Below are 20,025 nucleotides of genomic sequence, written 5' to 3'. Positions count from 1 at the left end.
AAAACTGTCATTATTTGCAGATGACATTATATTATATAGAGAGAACCCTAAAGATTCACCAAAAAACCTACTAGAATTGATAAATGAATTGAGTAAAATAACAGGATACGAAATCAATGTTCAGAAATCTGTTGCACTTTTATGCACCCATAATGAACTTTCAGAAGAGAAATTAATAAAACAATCCCATTTACAACTGCATCAGAAAATAAAATACCTAGTAATAAATTTAACCAAGGAGATAAAAGACCTGTAGTCAGAAAATTATAAGACATTTAAGAAAGTGAAAAAGATACAAATAAATGGAAGTATATACTGTGCTCATGGATAGGAAGAACAATAGAGTTAAAATGTCCATACTACCCAAAGCAATCTATAGATTCAATGCACCTCTATTAAAATACCAAAGGCATTTTTCATAGAAATAGAACAAATAATTCTAAAATTTATATGGAATTACAAAAGACCGTGACTAGACAAAGCAATATTGAAAAAGAAGAACCTGGTATCAAACTATACTACAAGGCTATACTAATTAAAACATCATGGTACTGGCTTACAAACAGACAGATGAACCACAAGAGGTGCAGGGATTTTATTCTGACCCAAAATTTAAAAGGTGAGAAAAGAAAAAAATATATATATTTGTTCTCTAGACCTTCCTAGGAATATATTTCTCATCTTGTTACTTATTTCCTTGTTATTTACAGCCACACCAGCTTTGGGAGTTTGTGGAACAAATTCTTTCTTGGCTTGGGGCCTTTGCATTTACACTTTCTCCTGCCTGGGAATGATTTTACTCTGTATTTTATATTCTTCAAATCTGTTTAATGGGCAATTACTTTCCAGACCTTCCTGGGTGAAGCAGGCCTTTCCATTACTATTTAATTGCACAGTACTTCGTTTTTTTCTTCACTAATCCTAATCTAATAACATTTATTAAGTCTTTTGTCTCAGACACAAAATGTAGAACCTCCAATGCCTAACGGAGTACCTGGCTCATAAAACACCTTCAATAAATGCTTTTTTACAAAAAGGGGAGGGGTGGGGGAGAGGAGTGGCTGGAGGTGGAAGAGGGCATAGAGGGGATAAATGGTGATGGAAAAAATAAAGTATAAAATAAAATTAAAAAAGAAGAGCATTCGGGTGAGGTGAATTTAATTTCAATTAACTTTTAGTGAACTTATATGTCAAGGCATAGGTCTGGTTGTATTTTCCTAATACTTAGTTTGTACTTTCTTAGATTCAGGATTCCGAAATCCTTTTAATCCTATAAATATGAATTCCGAGCTCTACGTACGACCGCCATGGCCGACCCCGTCGGTCACCCCTCCCCACGCTGAGGTTTTTGCGCCGCCTTCCTCTAGCTCCCCTCCCCTTCCTCGCTCCCACCGGCCTGGCTGAGCCGCGGAGTCTCCGCAGAGCCTTCCCAGGGGCGCATGCGCGGTACTCTGCGCACGCGCAGTACTCGCGCGGCCGGGCTGAGGTGGCCGCGGCCGAGCTTGGGGCTGGACCCGGGGCGCTATGGCCGAGGGTAGCGGGGAAGTAGTCGCAGTCCCTGCGTCCGGGGCTGCCAACGGCCTCAGCAATGGGGCCGGCGGGACCTCGGCGCAGCCCAACAACCCGCTGTCGCGGAAGCTGCATAAGATTCTGGAGACTCGGCTGGACAATGACAAGGTAACCGGCGCTGGCAGGGCCGGGTACCCCCGTCGCCCGCGGGGCTGAGCCGGGCCAGGGGCGGCGTCTGGCCGGCACCCACTCCCGCGCCCCTCCTGCGCACCGCGGAGGCACCCCAGACCTGCGCGGAGAGGGTGAGACGGCGAGGCGAGGGGCCCCTGCAAAAGCGAAGGGGTTTCCTGGGTACTGCTCCTATTGAAAACTTTGGATCGCGGAGGCAAACCGTGGAGTCCCTTTCTCCAACTCGGAGGCGGTTCTGAGCCGGGAGCGTTCGGGGCTGGGTGAGAAACTGATGCCGAAGAGCAAATTACAAGTTAAGCCAACGCGAACCGGGGGCCAGGAGGACCGGGAGAACGGGGCTAGGTATAATTGAGCATTTCCACTGACAAGTGAAAACAATTAAAATATGAAATTATTTTATGTAATACTTCATTTTATTTCTTATTTACATTATATTTTATGTAATGTAACGCGAAAGAACCTGCTCATGGCTAAAGTGAAATAGTATTTACTAGTTTTTGTTGTTGTTATCTAAGTACTGTCTATGATTTGTGGCCTCAAGCTGTATTTCTTTGCAAAATAGCTGTCCACATCTAAATTGGGTTTTTTAATGGAAAAAAATTATTTGAAAAGGATTTCATTAATTTTTGGCTTGAGATTAAGAAAACATTTGAAAATTGATCCTAATAATTTTTTTTCTATCAATTGTTTAGGAGATGTTGGAAGCTCTTAAGGCACTTTCAACCTTTTTTGTTGAAAATAGTTTGCGGACTCGAAGAAATTTACGCGGAGATATTGAACGCAGAAGTTTAGCCATCAATGAAGAATTTGTAAGCATTTTCAAGGAAGTGAAGGAAGTATGTAAACTCTTTTCATTAAGCATTTATTGAAAATTTACTGTATACCTGGCTCTGTACTAAGTCTTTTTATGAATTAGGTTGACATATTTGCTATTCATGTTTCATGTTCAAATAGAAAACTTACTTCTGAAGCATCTAGATCTTTGGATTAGCGTGATTTCTGAATCTGTGACTTCCACTAATGCTGGTAATTAGAAAGTTATGTTCTAGGATATTCTGTTAGGAATTTTAGCTTTTTAAACAATAAAAAAATTTTTCTCTGATTGGTTTTCCAGTAGAGATAGTCCCTCATTGAATAAACCTTCCTTGGAGGGGCTAATCTTAACTATCTCCAATGGAGATACTTAAGTATGTAAATAATGATTCCTCATATTTGAATGAACAGTCTACTCATCATGGGGTAAAAATGAGTTATATTTTTTATGTTCTATTTTATTTATCATGTAATATATTAATTATGTTAATATAACATAATATTGCATAGTTAATATTTCTGTGTGAATTGTATGGGAGAGTTATACGTGGCTTCAGTGAGTACTTAATAAAAACATTTTAAACAGGAGGATTTTACTGATTAAAGGATAATAATCTGGAAGTTTAAAAGGAAAGTTAAGTGGTGTTCACCAAAATAAGGAAGAAGTAGTAGTGATGAGCACATCCAGACTGGAGTCTCTAAACACCCCTTTCCACTGAAAGAAACAATCTTAACAGTATCATAAAGCAAGGAAGCTATGACTATTGGGAAATTATCAGAAAGACTGGAGCTACTTGAAGAGGCTTCTACTGGCCAAACATAGGACCATTTGAGCATCAATAAGAATAACTTGGTGGGTTGAAACAATGAATTCATGTGTAGTCCATGAATTCATAATCATATTGAAAACCAAACAGAACCCTTATTAGTTATCTTTCATGGATATAAGGTAACCAACTTATTATTTTGAAAACTGCTAAATAAAAGGAAAGCATCAAACATTTATCCTGTCTTTTGTACCAACTACCTGTGGTTGTTGAGGGCCAGCTTTTCTTTTTCTTTTCTTTTTTGTTTTTTAAATTTCAGAAAGAGGAAGGAAAAGGGAGAGAGAGATAGAAACATCAATCATGAGAGAGAGTCATTGATTGGCTGCCTCCTGCACACCCCCTACTAGGGATCAACGCCACAACCTGGCATGTGTCCTGACTGGAAATCGAACCATGATCTCCTGGTTCATAGGTTGATGCTCAACCACTGAGCAATGCCAGCTGGGCAAAGCTTTTCTTTATAGAAATATTCCATCTAATAAATGAAGAAGAAATGATAGAACTAGATTAGAAGTTGCAACCACTCTTGAACGTGTGGGTCTAGCTTAGGGTTTTTCAACCTTGGCATGATTGACATTTTGGGCCAGGTAATTATTGAGGACTATCTTCTGCAATATAGAATGTTTAGTAGCATCCCTAGCCTCTGCACACTAGATGCCAGTAGCACCACTTTCTCCCCAGTTATTGCAATCAAAAATGTCTCCAGACAATGCCAAATGCCCCCTTGGAGGGCAAAATTGCCCCAGTTGAGAACCGCTGATCTAGCCTTTGGTCATCACTAGCTGCTAACCTCATAAAAAGAGGAACAAACATTATATATGACTATCAATAAAGGTATACAACACCAGAATTCTTGCCAGAAAATTGAACCAGATATAATCAAGCTTCTAGATCTAACTGCTGCAGTTTATAGGAAATAACAGGTGACAGAAGAGTATATTAACACTATGAAGACTCAGGAAAATCTGGAATGTCAGAAACTGTATGGGCAAATGAACTGGTTTCTTCAACAAATAAATTGTAAAAAAAAAAAAAAAAAGAGTTCCCTGGGTTGCTAGTTGGTTAGAGTGTTGTCCCGATATGCCAAGGTTGTGGGTTCGATCTGAATGTATAAATAAGTGGAACAGCAAATTGATCTTCCTCTCTCTCTCTTGCTCTCAAAGCAATAATAATAATAAAAGAAATAGAGAAATATTCAGTTACTATTTGTGAATATTCTTTGGTTCCTTATTTGAACAAATTGAAAGAAATTGAGACAATTGGGGAAATTTGATCACTTACTAGATATTTTATATTAGGAGGTTATTGTTAAATGTTTAGATGTGTAAATAGCATTGTGATTTTTTTTAAGAGTCCTCTTAGAAGTATATATGGATACATTTATTGATGAAATTATATTTGGAATTCAAAATGATTCAGTTGTGGGGGAAGGAGCAAGTGGATGGGGAGAGAGGAAGAAAGTGTGTAGAGAGATGAAACGAAGGTGGTCACGCACAAGTTTGTAATTGTTGAACCAGATGATATGTACATGGGCATTCATATTATCTCAACTTTTGGATATTTTTGAAAATTCCAGATAATAAAAAAGATTTTAAAGAATTCATGATACTCTAGTTGTATTTCACAACCTATAATTTTATTTAGTTGGGGAAAAAAGAAGACACTTTAAGTTCCAAGACTTTACAAACAATGTAAAAGGCCCTTGAATTACAATTTAGCAAATCTCTGCATTTAAGTAATATATTAAGATATATAATTTCTATTAATTTACAAAGCAAACCAACTTAGTGTATTATGGTAGCGAAAGTAAAATAATATTAGGAGTAGTTATTCTTGACCTAGCTGACTGATAATGTCATAGTACTAGTCTTATTAGATTATATGGTAAGATTTGAGGGAATGGGGAGATGGGTTTGTGTATCTGCTATTGCTGACATTAACTGATATCATACTTTTATTATGTCAAAACAGTTTAGGACTTAGTTTAGTAACTTGAATTACATACTGATTATAGTAAAATATAAAGAGTAACATTTGAAAATATCTGGTGCTATACTTTTTATAATTTAAAGTACTTAATAGAGAGAAGGGGAAAAATTCTTAATTCTAGAACTAAGATTTATGCTCATATTCTTATAAGTGATTTCCTAACTCTGGTTTTTTCCTTATGTTTTACTTATAGCCCTGCTTGGCTTCTTTCTTTCTTCTTCTTTTTTGTTTTTTACTAAATTTTTATTTATTGATTTTAGAGACAAAAAGGGAAAGAGAGAGAGAAAAACATCACTTTTTGTTGTTCCACTTATTTATGCATTCATTGGTTGATTCTTGTATGTGCCCTGACCAGGGATGTTCTGAACGTGCAACCTTGGCGTTTTGAGACAACGCTCTAAGCAACTGAGCTACTTGGCCAGTGCTTAGCTGCTTTCTTATCTTTTGCCCCTGATTGTTCAGTCCCTTCATAAAACTGTCCAGTTTCTATTGGAAGGTATGAGTATTGTGTTGAAAGTGATAACAGTAAGACCCTGTTTACCACTGAAACTCACTTTCCTTGCATATCTTTATGTGACACCGAATTGAATTGGGAAAAAGAAGATAACAGCAAAGTATGAAGCTAAGTGTGATTTTGTGACTATATTTTCATAGTAAGATATTGGTTCAGTCAAATCTAGAGGATGGTTCAACAAAGAGTGTAGAGTCTGAAGACCTATTAGAAGACTTAAAAAAAAAAATCATTCCATGGAAGAGATAACAGTTGACCCAAACTAAATTAGTAGTTGTTTGGATAGTAGAAAGGAAATGGATAAGACATATACATTTAGGGGTGTAAATGGTAAGACTTAGTAACCAATTAAATTCATATGTATTTGGGGGGGCTGGGGTTGGAAATACATATGGAGAGAATGTTACTGTGAAAATTATCAGATCTGTGGCATGATTTAATATGTGACGACTTTAGAAAAATAGGCACTATTTGTGGGGTTTTCAAATTTGTTTGTTTTATTAATTAAAAGTTACAAATAATTCATCATAGAAAAGTTAGATAATAAAGTCAGAAGTAGAAAGAACAATTTATTTATGAGCCCGTTATCCAGAGATAACTATTGGTAGTATTTTATTCTATGGCCTTTTCTGTGTTCTTTTGCACATATATATATATATTTTTCTAAAAAATGGGGAGACATTATGTATTGTTTCATAATACTTTTTTAACCTTATATAGTCAGTAAGTGTGTGTACGCGTGTGTGTACACACACATACTCATTGATAATGTATGCTCAGATTTCCATTGTGTGGTTGGAAGTGTTTCACATTTTCCGTTTGTTTTAGGCAACTGTGTTGATCATCCTCAAGTATATTGTCATACACTTATCTGATTAATTCCTTAGGAGAAACTCTTAGTATTAGAATTTCTGAATACAGAGGTATTAATATTTTTAAAGCATTTGCTGTTTTTTATTATTTCACTAGTTTTTTTGTAACATCTTTTCTAACACTAGATGTTACTCCTTTTAATAATTTCCAGTCTTAGATATGGGATATTTTGTCATGTCTTGGCCAAAAAAATTCCTGGGTTGAAAATCAGGATTTGGCTAAGAAGAGAAATTTTTTTTAACAGTATATTTAATGATGTTCCTTTTCCCCTTTTTTAGGAACTTGAAAGCATAAATGAAGATGTTCAAGCAATGAGTAGCTGTTGTCAAGATATGACAAGTCGCCTGCAGGTACTGTATAATGGCTTGATTTTAGCATAGTTCCTGGTACAAAGTAACTCTTGGATAGGTCTACAAAATGTATGGTTATTTACTACATCATGCCCTGTAGGAAGTTTGTAGTATTGTTCAGTTAATTCCAGAAGTCTTCATATTTTGAAATGCTGCTCCAGAGTTAATTGTGTAGAATTTTGATAAACCTTTTAATCCCATAAATATCCCGTAAGCCCAGTAGAAATTAATTCCATAATAGAAAGCCTTAGGAGTAAGTTCAAACTAATGCTATGCCTGATAAAGACCAGCTTAATTATGATTCATGCTCAGACTAAAACAAAAAAAATCTCAGAAAAATATGTATACTTTCACTCATAGTCTGTTTATTAAAGCTGTTCTGAACATCTAGTTTGGCTGTAGAGTTAGCATTTGATCTAATTACCCTCAGTCATCTAATTCTGGAGTAGTGAATAGAATAGGTTCTTCCTAAGTTAAGTGTCTTTCATGATTATGGCTACTATCTTCACATTTTTATTCCAAAGTTTTACTCGTAAGACTCCCTTAGACTTATTGACAGCTGTAATTATTGTAGGAAGAATCATGAATCTATGCACATTCCACAAAATAATTGTAGTGACTTGTGTGATCTGTCTGTAGAACTAGCTGATTCCCTGTTTCTAAAATTTTAGCTTTCGTAGTCTTATCTAAACTTTTTTATTCTTAAATAATATATCAGATATTATTGGCATATTTATTTTCTAATCTTCAGATCTTTGTTAATACTCTACTTAAATAACCATATAAATTGCTAATTGTTGCCATTTCACTTTTTTTGCATGTTACTTCTTTTGCTTAATTGACTTTATTTGACTTTTGTTTTTAACTTTTTAAAAATTTCCTTTTCTCATCTTGTAGCTTCTATGATTTAATGCCTTTTTTCATACTATACTTTATAAGGTTTTCTGTATTATACTCTTGTATTTATTTTGTAATGTTAATCATATATTTTGTGTTACGTTAGAGTAGTTTCCTCTTCTTAATGTATTGCCTCTTATTTTCTAATTCTTGTCTTTAATTATATTTTTATTCTTTTTATCATACCTATTTTGAAGTGTAAAAGGTCAAAGTATTACTCTATGCTACTTTCAAAACAGTTTATATGTATTTTAAATCCCAAAGTGTCATCTATTTTGTCCTTTGTATTTTCTTTGGATCGTCAGTCTTCTTTCTTCCCTATAATGGCATAAAACTTTTTTCTTTCTTTTTTTTTATCTCAACTTTACTGAGAAGTAATTTATATACAATAATAAACTACATCTATTTGAAGTGTACAAATCCATGTATTTTCATAGTTTTATACACCTGTGAATCAACCATTAGTAATCAAGATGTAGAACATTATCAGCACTTGCAAGATATCCTCATAGTTTTTATACTGAATATTTAAAAATATTTTATACTACTTACTGTTTACATTCATTATTTTAATTTAATTAAATTTATTGGGGGTATTATTGGTTAATAACATTTTATAGGTTTCAGGTGTACAATTCTATATACATGATCTGCATTGCAGTGAGTACTCACCATCCTAAGTGAAATAAGTTAGGTGGAAAAGGACAAGAATCATGTTATTTCACTTACGTGTGATACATTCTTTTGCTTGTTTGTTTGTTAATCTTCACCCAAGGATATTTTTTCTATTGATTTTTAGAGAGGAGGGGGGGAGAGAGAGAGAGAGAAACATTGACATGAGAGAGACACATTGATTGGTTGCCTCCTGAATGCACCCTGACCAGGGCAGGGATTGAGCCTGCAACTGAGGTACGTGCCCTTGAACTGGAATTGAACGCACAACCCGGCGGTCTGTAGTTGACGATCTAACCACTGAGCAAAACTGGCCAGAATAATACATTCATTTTTGATTCTTAGATAAGTAGGTATTAGATCCATGATTTTGAAAGTTTTGTTCATTTACTGGCAGTAATTTATTTGGATATAGTTTTGTTGTAATTTTAATAGTACCCATTTATACTATCAACTCTAGAATAGTGTTTTCAATTCATTTATTTATAAAGAGAAGTATTTCTTGGTAACTCCCCTCTCTTTTACATTATAAGGTGTTATAAGGGCTTTACTTGTAGGGTGTTATAATTTAATTGGTTAATTATTTTTTTCTAAAATGCTTTGGATTTGGGACATTTTAGAAATTGATATTATGAGATACATTTAGAAATTTAATTAGTAATTTTTTGCATGCTATGGTTTATCCCTTTGGCTGTGGTTTTACTTTAATAAATTATATTTGGAGTGATATGTTTCTTATTTAATGAAAAATAGTAATCTTTAATATTTAAGATAAATTGTCTGAAAATTGTTTTAGGATAATGATCTTCACTAGTATTATTAAACATTATTTTGGAATCCTCACTACAATTTGTAAGTGAAGAGTCAGGAAATACTCAAAAATTCTTATTGCATAACATTGTATTCAAATATAATATTTCAGTGTTTAATTGACAGTGCTGTTTATAAGACATACCCTCAGTAATGACTGAGACTAAAAAGAAGCTAGTAAGCATTTTATGATAGTGATTTTGTGAAGAACTCTTTTTTTCACAAATATTAAAATGTAAGTAAGTTTTATAATTGAAATAGTATATTTTAAAAAATTGTACAAGGCAAGATAAAGGGTGGAAGTGGATCTTTAAAGCAAAATGACATTAGGAAAGATAAGCATTTGAAGAAGTTACTGGATTTGAAGAATGATAATTTTAGAAGACTACCATGGGAGCTATCATGTTCAGTTCCATTCATTAAAAGTTTGTGATCTGCTGAATTATTTAGGTTTAAATCTATTTTCTTAAAAATATCTACTATTTGTTGGGCACTTTATTTGGTTGCAAGGAACACAGACTCTAAATAGCTTCCCTAGAAATGGTGGTGGGGCTCTGTTACTGACTGACACGAGGTGTATAAATCAGTAAAACGGAAAATTTCAGTGACAATCTGGATTAGGCCTTTAAGAACCCAGAACTTGGTGGTGGTTGGGGGTGTTTTTAGATCTAACTAATGCAGCTCTAGGAACATTAGCTCTAGGAACATTGCCTCTTTTTTGTACTGACCTAGCATGAAAATGACCCAGCATCTTCATGTGTTTTTTCTGGTATCCCTTCTTTAACAGACTGCCCTCCACTCTTGTGTTTTTGTCTACTTTATAATTTCTGTTTACTAGTGGCTTTATGTATATATATATAATTCTGGCTCACTTAATATCCCCTTAAGGCATGGACCCTCTGTCTCTTTGCCTTACAACCACTTGTTTCTTCATTGTTAAATGCCTTTGTTGAGGTCTTTGAGAGAATCTGATTGACTACATTTGTCTTCTGTTTCAATCTACTTTATAAATATTTGCCTATTTTTGGTTAGAACACCTTATTTTTCAAGTTTTCACTCCCGATCCTTTCAGTTCTGAATTGTGGGAGGAAGGAATGCTTGGTATGAAACTTGGTCAGACACAGCCCTGTGTCCTTTAGGTGGGGCTGCCTCTAATCTTAACTAAAATCCTATATGAAGGGTAGTTTGTATATCTCAGCTTCCAAATTTTTATCTCCATCTTGGGCATTTCTGACACGTTCTATAGTATTTTAGTGACTTAACTTACAACTCCACTTACAGGTCTCATGGAATCTCAACATGTGCATAACTGAAGTCATATTCATCATTCTTAACTTGCTCTTCCAATGCTTCTGTTTCACAAAAAGCATCATGAACTGTTAAATTCCTTAGTCAGCATCTTGATATCCTTTTCTTTCCTGTAAGCCTTAGTATTATGTGTGTTTTGAGAACATTGAGTGAGTTCCTCTTGGTAAAGTAGTGTATGAACCATAAAACTTCTGTTTCAGTTACGACTCAGGCATTTTATAAACTTTTGAGTTGTGGAGTGTGATCTCATTTGCTATAAGTCTGAACTCAGTAAGTGGTAGTAATAGTTTTCTGAAGTATAATAAAATTGAAATGTACTGATACTAGATATGTTTATAATTTTAGGCAGCAAAGGAACAGACTCAAGATTTAATAGTTAAAACCACTAAGCTTCAAGCTGAAAGGTAAGTTTTTCCTTATATAATCACCTCTTCATTAATTTGGAGATTAAATAGGCAGAAAATTATAGATAAAACCAAATCAAACTTAAAACAAAATAATAAAAAACATGATTCAAAATTGATACAACATATAAGGTTCTAAGCTATTGTCTAAGAGTAAAATAAACATAAAACAAGAGCTTAGGAACATTAAACTTGATATTGAGGTTAAGAGAGTATTCCTTCTTTGGCGGTGACAGTGTGTTGTTTATTGTTTGCTGTAGAATTAAAAAATGATTGCTTTTAAAAATGTATTTTTAGATTTTTAATAAATTTTTTTAACAATCATTGTCTCTCTTTTAACTATGAACAGTTTTCTCTGGTATATTCAGGAGTTAATTATATAAATTCTTTTTGGAGTGGTTTACAAATAGGTATACTAATAATTGTTGACTGAATCAATGTGTGAATGAAGATGAGTATAATATGGATTCATGTATTGTAATGTCTTTTGTAATTTACTGTTGATTTGATTGTCTCTCTTTCCTACTGATTTGTGAGCTCCTTGAGAACAGTGACAATTTCTTATTCTCCTTCTGTCTCCAGTACCTAAAACGTGGATTCAATAAAAAATTTTTGAGTGCATGGATATGGAATGCAACTATTCTAATGTCAGGAAAGGAACATAAAATTAAAACTGAAAAATAAGCATTGTATTGGAGCTTGTAACATAAATGGTATTACAATTAATGTCTACAGGAGGCAATATTAGAATACTGTGCTTCTATTCATATTTTCTCAAAACTATTTAAGTAAGGTTATGTTCATTATTTTAGTAAGCCTATCAAAGTGTTTTGGCCTGGTATGCTTTTGGCAAGTGAAAATTTGTGACATTCTAGTATCCCAAGGGCTATAGATATGTGCCAAGTGGACATTTGTGTGACTGTATCAAATGAAAATAGCGTAGCAGAAAATATGATAACAGATTCCTAGGAGCTGGCAGAGAGTTTTTATTTTCCATTTCAAAAAATACTATGTTATTGTTGAGAGTATTACAGATGTCCCCCTTTGTTCCCCCCCACCCATCTTCCACTCCATCCCAGGTCTTCACCTGTCCATTGTCTGTGTCCATGGACTATGACTAATTCATACTTCTAAATCCCTTCACCTTTTTCACCAACATCCCCTCCCATCTGGCAACCGTCAAAATGTTCTCTGTATCTATGAATCTGTTTCTGTTCTGCTTGTTGGTTTATTTTGATTTTTAGATTCAATCGATAGATATGTATTTATTGCCATTTTGTTCACATTTTGATCTTTTTTTTTCCTTCTTAAAGAAGACCCTTTAACATTTTGTATAATACTGGTTTGGTGGTGGTGAACTCCTTTAGCTTTTTCTTGTCTGGGAAACTCTTTATCTGACCTTCAATTCTAAATGATAGCTTTGCTGAGTAGAGTAATCTTGGTTGTAGGTCCTTGCTTTTCATCACTTTGACTATTTCTTGACACTTCCTTCTGGCCTGCAAAGTTTCTGTTGAGAAATCAGCTGACAGTTGTATGGGCGCTCCCTTGTAGGTAACTAATTGCTTTTCTCTTGCCGCTTTTAAGAATCAATCTTTGTTTTTAACCTTTGCTATTTTAATTATGATGTGTCTTGGTATGGGCCTCTTTGGATTCATCTTGTTTGGGACCCTCCCTGCTTCCTGGACTTGTAAGTCTCTTTCTTTCAGCAGGTAAGGGAAGTTTTCTGTCATTATTTTTTCAAGTAGGTTTTCAATTTCTTCTTCATTCTCTTCTCCTTCTGGTATACCCGTGATGCAAATATTGGTACCCTTGAAGTTGTCCCAGAGGCTCCTTACACTATCTTCATATTTTTGGATTCTTTTTTCTTTTTGCTGTTCTGATTTGGTGTTTTTTGTTTCCTTATATTCCAAATTCTTGATTTGATTCTTGACATCCTCTACTCTACTGTTGATTCACTGTAAATTATTCTCTATTTCAATTAGTACATCCTTCATTCCTGACTGGTTCTTTTTATGTTGTTTATGTTCTCACTAAGGTCTTTGAAGTTCTCATTAAGATTCTTGAAGTTCTCAGTAAGTTCCTCAAGCATCCTTATAACCATTGTTTTGTACTTTGTATCTGGTAGTTTTCTTGCTTCCATTTCATTTAGTTCTTATTCTGGAGATTTCTCCTATTCTTTCATTTGTGACATGTTCCTTTGTCTGCATTTTGGCTGCTTCCTGGTGTGTGTTCTATGTATTATATAGATCTTATATGTCTCCCAGACTTGGTAAAGTGGCTTTTTGTAGTAGATGTCCTGTAGGGCCCAGTGGCTCAGCCTTCCCAGACACCTGAGTTGGGCACCCTTGTGTGAGCTGTGTGCACTGTCCTATTGTAGTTGAGCCTTGTTTAATGGTGTCACGGGGAGGGATTGACCCCCCAGGCCAATCAGTTACAAGGATTGGCTGTGACTACAGTGAAAGAGCTACTGTGCAGGAACCTGTCCCATGGAGCAGGACTTGCTTCATTGGGGCTTTGGTGCTCACCAAGTCCGCCCCTTGAGTGTGTTACTCATGGAGGTGGTAGGGTTTTAATCTGCCATGGTTGAAGCTGACCATCAGGTGCAATGGCTCTGGAGCCTCCCAGGAAGTGAAGAGTCAGCCACTGCCTATTCCCTGCCTGGGGCCACCCAGCATGAGTTACAGAGCAGTCTGCAGATGGCTGCTACTTGTGTTGGGCTTGGAGGTTCCCAGGAGAAGCCAAACTGTGAATGAAAGTGGGCTACTGCTAGTGCCAGGCCTGGGACCACTTATTGAGAGGTACAGGGCACACTGAGGCCTGCTTCTGCTTGTTTGAGAGAAAACAAGATTTTAGGAAAGTTCTAAGCATGAGGCAGGAGAGGCCTGTTGTATGGAAAAGCTACTGGAAATGGCTTAGGTGAGCCTGCAAGTAGGGAAGGGTAGGGTCTCAGAACCACCAGGGCAGTGTGAAAAATTTGAGCCATGTTGATGGAGATTCAGATATGGTGCCTGCCTGTGGTCTCTGTGGCAGGGAGGGCTCTGCAAAGGAACAGTGGCCTCTGCCAGTACTTCTGTCTAGGGGAAAACTGCCCCTCCAGCTCTTGCTCTGATTCTAGAGAAGTTAGGTCCTCCTCATATGTCCCTAGATCCTTTCAAGCTGCTATCTTAGTGCTGGAGCTTGGAGGGAGTGAGTCTGAGTAAGTCCGTGTGTGGGCTCTTTTAGAGGAACTGCCTTTGACTCTAACAGCCTCATGTCACTCAGCCACAATCCCCTCTGGTTTTTCCTGGCATGGAATCTACCAGGCTGCGGGGCCTGGTGTGGGAGAAATCTCAGTATCCAAGATAACCTTCCCAATTTTAAATTGCCACATGTGATTGTGGGACCAGCCAGTTCCATGATTCTTCCCCTTCTGCCAGTCTCAATGTGCTGCTTCTTTAATTCCCTAGTTGTAGGACTTATGTTCAGCTAGATTTCGGGTGGTTCAGAGTGATGGTTGCTCTGTATTTTAGTTGTAATTTTGATGTGGTTGTGGGAGGTGGCGAGTACCATGTTTACCTATGCCACCATCTTTTTTTCAATTTTTAAGTAACTTTTAAAATTTTCTTTTTTACAAGAAACTTTGTTAAGCAATTAGCTTTAGAAATAGAAATTTGATGGGCTTATTTGGATAACATGTTATTCTCATTCAGACAGTAAGTGTACACAGGATACGAATATTTTTCCAACTGGTTTTGATGGAGGTCAGTCATTGTGACAGCTGACGCTCTAATAGGTAAAGTTTGATGTAGCATTGTCTTCATAGAACTACCACTTAACATTTCCCCTTAATGTTTAGTTGATAGAAGATGTGTTTCATTGATGATCTGGAAAGGCTAAATCTACATGATCATTCTTCTATCTTTTTTAATACTATTGAAATCACTGTCTATTATATATATTTTATTATCTCCTGTAAATTGGCCCACTAGCCAAATTTCTCTCTGGACTCAGAAAAATAGTCTCTGGTAAATGTTTCTTTTTTAGGTATAATACGTTAATGTGGAAAGAATGTAGGCTTTGAAGACAAAAATCTCAATTCTAATATAAATCTTGGGTAAGATCTCATTAGATTTTTAATTATGCATAAGTTATTTCTTAATCTCCCAAAGCCTCAGTTTCCACATCTGATAAAAGGGAATATCATCTATGTGATGATTAAATGATTTTTATAGGTGCAGAACACTGCTTGACATACATCAGGGATTGTTACTCCTCCATTCCTCTCCCTTTTTATTAGACAAAGAAAGCTGTGCAGCACAGGTTGTTTCTACATAGGCTGTAGTGGCTAGGAAGCTTAGGCTATTTTGCGCTTAATTGCAGTAGTTTTCCTCAGCTGTGTTATTTGCTTTCTCATTTTACCTCAGTATTATTATTTTTTTTTTTCGTAGTTTTAATTGTTATTTATTTAAACTACTTTAAGGTTTTGAATTGGTAACACAAAAATATAAAACTGTTGCTTTTGTACAAATATACATATAAAAATATATTACAGAAGCATATGTCTGAAGCGGGAGCATCAGACCTCTTTCTTTCTTTCTTTCTTTCTTTCTTTCTTTCTTTCTTTCTTTCTTTCTTTCTTCCTTCCTTCCTTCCTTCCTTCCTTCCTTCCTTCCTTCCTTCCTTCCTTCCTTCCTTCCTTCCTTCCTTCCTTCTCTCCCTTCCCTCCCTCCCTCCCTCCCTCCCTCCCTCCCTCCCTCCCTCCCTCCCTTCCTTCTTTCTTTCTTTCTTTCTTTCTTTCTTTTCTTTCTCCCTTTCTCCCTTTCTCCCTTTCCCCCTTTCCCCCTTTCCCTCTTTCCCCCTTTCCCCCTTTCCCCCTTTCCCCCTTCCCCTTCCTTCTTCTTCCCCTTCCTTCCTTCCTTCCTTCCTTCCTTCCTTCCTTCCTTCCTTCCTTCCTTCCTTCCTTCCTTCCTTCCTTCCTTCCTTCCTTCCTCCCTCCCTCCCTCCCTCCCTCCCTCCCTCCCTCCCTCCCTCTCTCTCTCTTTCTCTCTTTCTTCTTTCTCTCTTTACATGTATAAAATTTAGAGAAGAAAATTAAAATTAGATATAACTTCACCACCCAGACATAGCCACTATTAACATTTTGGTGTATTTCCTCCCAGAGTGAGTATATATATTTTATTTTACGTAATTATATTTTACTTTATTCACTTAATATTTTATGTGCATTTTCCTATGTCTTTTATTTTGAAAAACTGTGTTGTTATTTTTTAATGGTGGCATTGTCTTGTGAACAAACCAACATATGTTAAAGCATTCTTAAGTTATTGAATATTTGTATTGTTTTCATTACTAAAAATAATGGTTTGGTAAATTCTTGTAAATCATTATGTGCATTTCAGATAATTTCCTTACGATATAGGATATATTCCTATATTATTAATGAATCAAATGGTAGGAACTTTAAAAAAATATCCTGATGTATATTGCGTAAATTACTCCCCAGAAAGGTTATATACCTACCATTTACACTTCCATCAGCAATATATGAGAATATCTCTTTTATTAAACCCTTGTCAGCATTAGGTAGTGTCATTAAAAACTTTGCCAATTTCATAGATGAAAAATAGTGTCACACTTTTAATTTACATTTCATTGAATATTGGTGAATCAACATTTTTTATTTTGTTTTTCCATTTATATTTATTCAGTTTTTGTTTTGATTATATCTTATGCTCATTTTTTGTCTGTTAGCCTTTTTCTTGTGATTTTGAAGTTATTTGGTGGAGGTAAGCCTAGAAGGTAGCGTTAAAATACAACAGACGCATATTTTCAGAGGGGAAAACAGCACTACAATACTCATAAATCATGTTCTGGGATGATTTGAAGAAATCATTATAAAGATTAAATAGTCTGTTTATTTTAAATATTCAGGCAATATATGAATACATGTCCTAAAAATTCATGTATATGTGTGTATAGTTTTTTTTTTAAATAAATGGGGGCTGCTATAACATTTTTCTATGATTTGCTTTTTGTACCTATAAAATACTTCGTAAATCATTTTGTTAGCACATATAGATAGATCCAGTATTTTTTGTCTGCTGCAATTATTCCCTAGAATATATTTGCCCCTTTTTGTATCTGCCATTTTTTAAATATATAACACAGTGAGTACATGAACACATCTCAAATACTCTAGAAGTTATTTATAATAACTATTTATATGTTTTATGTTAATGTTTTATGTAATTTTTATTTAGATATTAAAAACCCTCTAAAAGATACCATACTTCCATTATCATGAAGATTTGGGCAAGGTGTGGATCATATGTACCTTTTGTCACACCAGCTTAGGGCCTTTACACATTGTAGGTTCCTGCTAATGTTATTCGATTACACAGATACTCCCAAACCAAATCGCTGATACATCCAACAGTAACTTTCTGCCAGAATGGTTGTGAACTTTTACCTGGGAGGAATATATATGGTAAAACTAAAGAATAGTATAATTTTATTATTAGATTTATTCCATCACTACTTTAAAAGTTGTCATCTTGAGATATCAAACCCTTGCTTTAGCAGTGTAGTCATTCTTAAACATATATTTTGTAGATTTAGAACCTGTGGTTGAAAGTTTTTATTTTATGAATCAATTTTAAATATAGTAAACCATATTTTTGGAATTAACTTTAATGATTAAGGGGTATGATCAAGATAGGTAATACTTGATAAAAATGAAGTGAAACTATAAAGAGATTAATTTTCCTTTGTACCTAACAAAGACTCTAAAGATTCAAAAGAAGCTCCAAAAATGTTTTAGTTGAAATGGTTAATTTGTATGGTCTCAAAGAATTTTATGAAGTTTTATAATTACTTTAAATCCTGTATGATAATGGTTAGAGTTTTATCCAGGAGTATTAAACAGCTACAGGTGTCATCTCAAGTCTCCAGAGGCAAAGCACCCCCCCCCCCCAGAACCTAAGGGTACTCCTACCTGCCCAGAGGGGTCTATGTCTTTCCACTGCCAATCGCCAGTGGAATGTGCCCCTGCCCTCCTGGCTACCCCTACCCACCACCGGCACCTGAGTTCTATCTAGGACCTCCCATAATGGACAAGGCCATGGGATATGTGAGCGCCCACCACCTCCCTACCCTGGGCTCATGGAACCACCGGTAATTTCCCCTGATGTCCCCTCCACTCTTGCAGCCAGAGCCAAGGCGACAGAAGCAGCTGCCAGCACCTATTACAACCCAGGCAACCCACACAATGTCTACATGCCCAAGAACCAGTCTCCGCCACCTCCCTGCTACCCCCCGCCTAAGGTCCCCTTCCCATAGAAGATAAGATCCAGTAGATTCCTTACTCTCTGCCTCCTGCCTCTCATTCGCTTTCCTTTCTCACCCCTAGGGGCTGAATCTGGGGTGGGGGGTGCCGGGAGGCCTTGTTCTTCCAGGTCTGATTGCAAAACACCAGGAACTGACCTTGACGGAAGGGAAGGGCCCCCTGACTGGGAGCTGCACCTGCCGGTTCCCACACTAGCCCAGAGCTCACATGTGCTCAGTGCATTTCCCTGTCAGCATCTCTGGGGCTCTCCTTGGGAGCTCAGGGCTCCCCCGTGTAGCTTCTAGTAGCTTCTACCCAAAGAGGGACTCTGGCCACCTCGTCCTCTGCTGCATTCCAGCTCCCTGGTTTTTGTAGCCACTTGATCCTTAGCCTCCGATCCTCCCGAGGACACCGTCAGCCCTGCTCACATTCTCTGCACTCTGGTCTGTGACTAACCGTGGAGGCCCTCTTCCGTCGGACTGTCAGCCCACATCCCGTTCCCAGCCAGCCTCCTGCCCCAGTTACACCTGCCTTCCATGCTCTGACCTTGGTCATTCCTTTGCCACAGCTGTGACTTTCGGAGCTTTAACATGAGTTTCCAGGGTGTGGGTGGCATCAGGGACACACCACTGAGGTTCAGGGAGGGAACCTTCTGCTTCCCTACTAGTGTTTCTGGGATTTGTTTCCCATTGCCTTCTCTTTCCCCTGTAGAAGGGGCTTCTGGAAATGGAGAACGCATGCCGGTCCCAGCATGCCAGTTCCAGCATGCCCTTTGGGGTGTGCTGGGAGGGCTGGAACAAAGGCCTCTGACTCCTGGGACCTGAACTGGATGTGTACTCACCACGACCTCTTGGCAGCCCCTTAGCCTGTCCTCTTCCTTTTAAGCTTCATGCCTGGTTGGCGATGTGCCTCCTGGATGCACTCAAATCTGCTCTCATTTGCTCCTGGACTGGCCATGAAGTGAGAAGATGGTTAAAGAGAATTCCCTATTTATTTAACAAAAGAACCCAGTTAATATATTAATGTGAAATTAAAAAAAAAAATTAAAAAAGTATTAAACCAAACCTGTTAAGGTAAATTTTCATAATCAGTACTATGATTAAGGACACATGCCATTTAAATCTGTATATTTCATTAGGTGATTTATGTTATCATTTGCTATAAATAGAACGTTACTGCCACCTGGAGGAATTTTCCTTTTTAGCTTTTTATATTACTCAGCAGGAGCATTTGACTGAATTTAAAACCTCACAATGGAAGCGTAGAAACAAAGCAAAGATAACAGATACATTGTATTATGTATACAAATAGTGTTAATATTTATCTTTGGTCAGCCTTTTTTTGGGTATTAGGTTGTAGAATATTACTGCCTTGTGAATACTACTAGTGAAATACTTATAATTTTATTTATATATCTTCAAAGCTAAGATACAGAATCCATGAATGTTGAGGTTCTGCTCAGATAGTTTCTACTCCTAACTTGCCTTTACATGGTCACTCTGCTCAGTACTTCAGGTCCTTGCAGGTTGCATTTCAAACTAGAGTGTGCCTTTTCCTAATTTTCAACTAG

General features: G+C 36.5%; 1 protein-coding gene across 2 annotated transcripts in view; it reads left to right on the top strand.

Moving 5' to 3' along the window:
• The first annotated feature begins 1,495 nt into the window (after positions 1-1,495).
• COG6 (component of oligomeric golgi complex 6) overlaps positions 1,496-20,025 on the top strand; it is a 91,341-nt gene continuing 72,811 nt past the window's right edge. For both annotated transcript variants that reach the window (XM_016212915.2, XM_016212916.2), the window contains exons 1-4: positions 1,496-1,677; positions 2,391-2,534; positions 6,990-7,061; positions 11,094-11,152. In XM_016212915.2, the coding sequence (XP_016068401.2) occupies positions 1,525-1,677; positions 2,391-2,534; positions 6,990-7,061; positions 11,094-11,152 (428 nt within the window). In that variant the 5' untranslated portion in view covers positions 1,496-1,524. The remainder of the gene's footprint in view (positions 1,678-2,390; positions 2,535-6,989; positions 7,062-11,093; positions 11,153-20,025) is intronic.

Source organism: Miniopterus natalensis, chromosome 2 (genome assembly GCF_054644295.1).
Source record: "Miniopterus natalensis isolate mMinNat1 chromosome 2, mMinNat1.hap1, whole genome shotgun sequence".
NCBI lineage: Eukaryota > Metazoa > Chordata > Mammalia > Chiroptera > Miniopteridae > Miniopterus > Miniopterus natalensis.
This window is presented reverse-complemented; position numbering and strand designations above follow the sequence as displayed.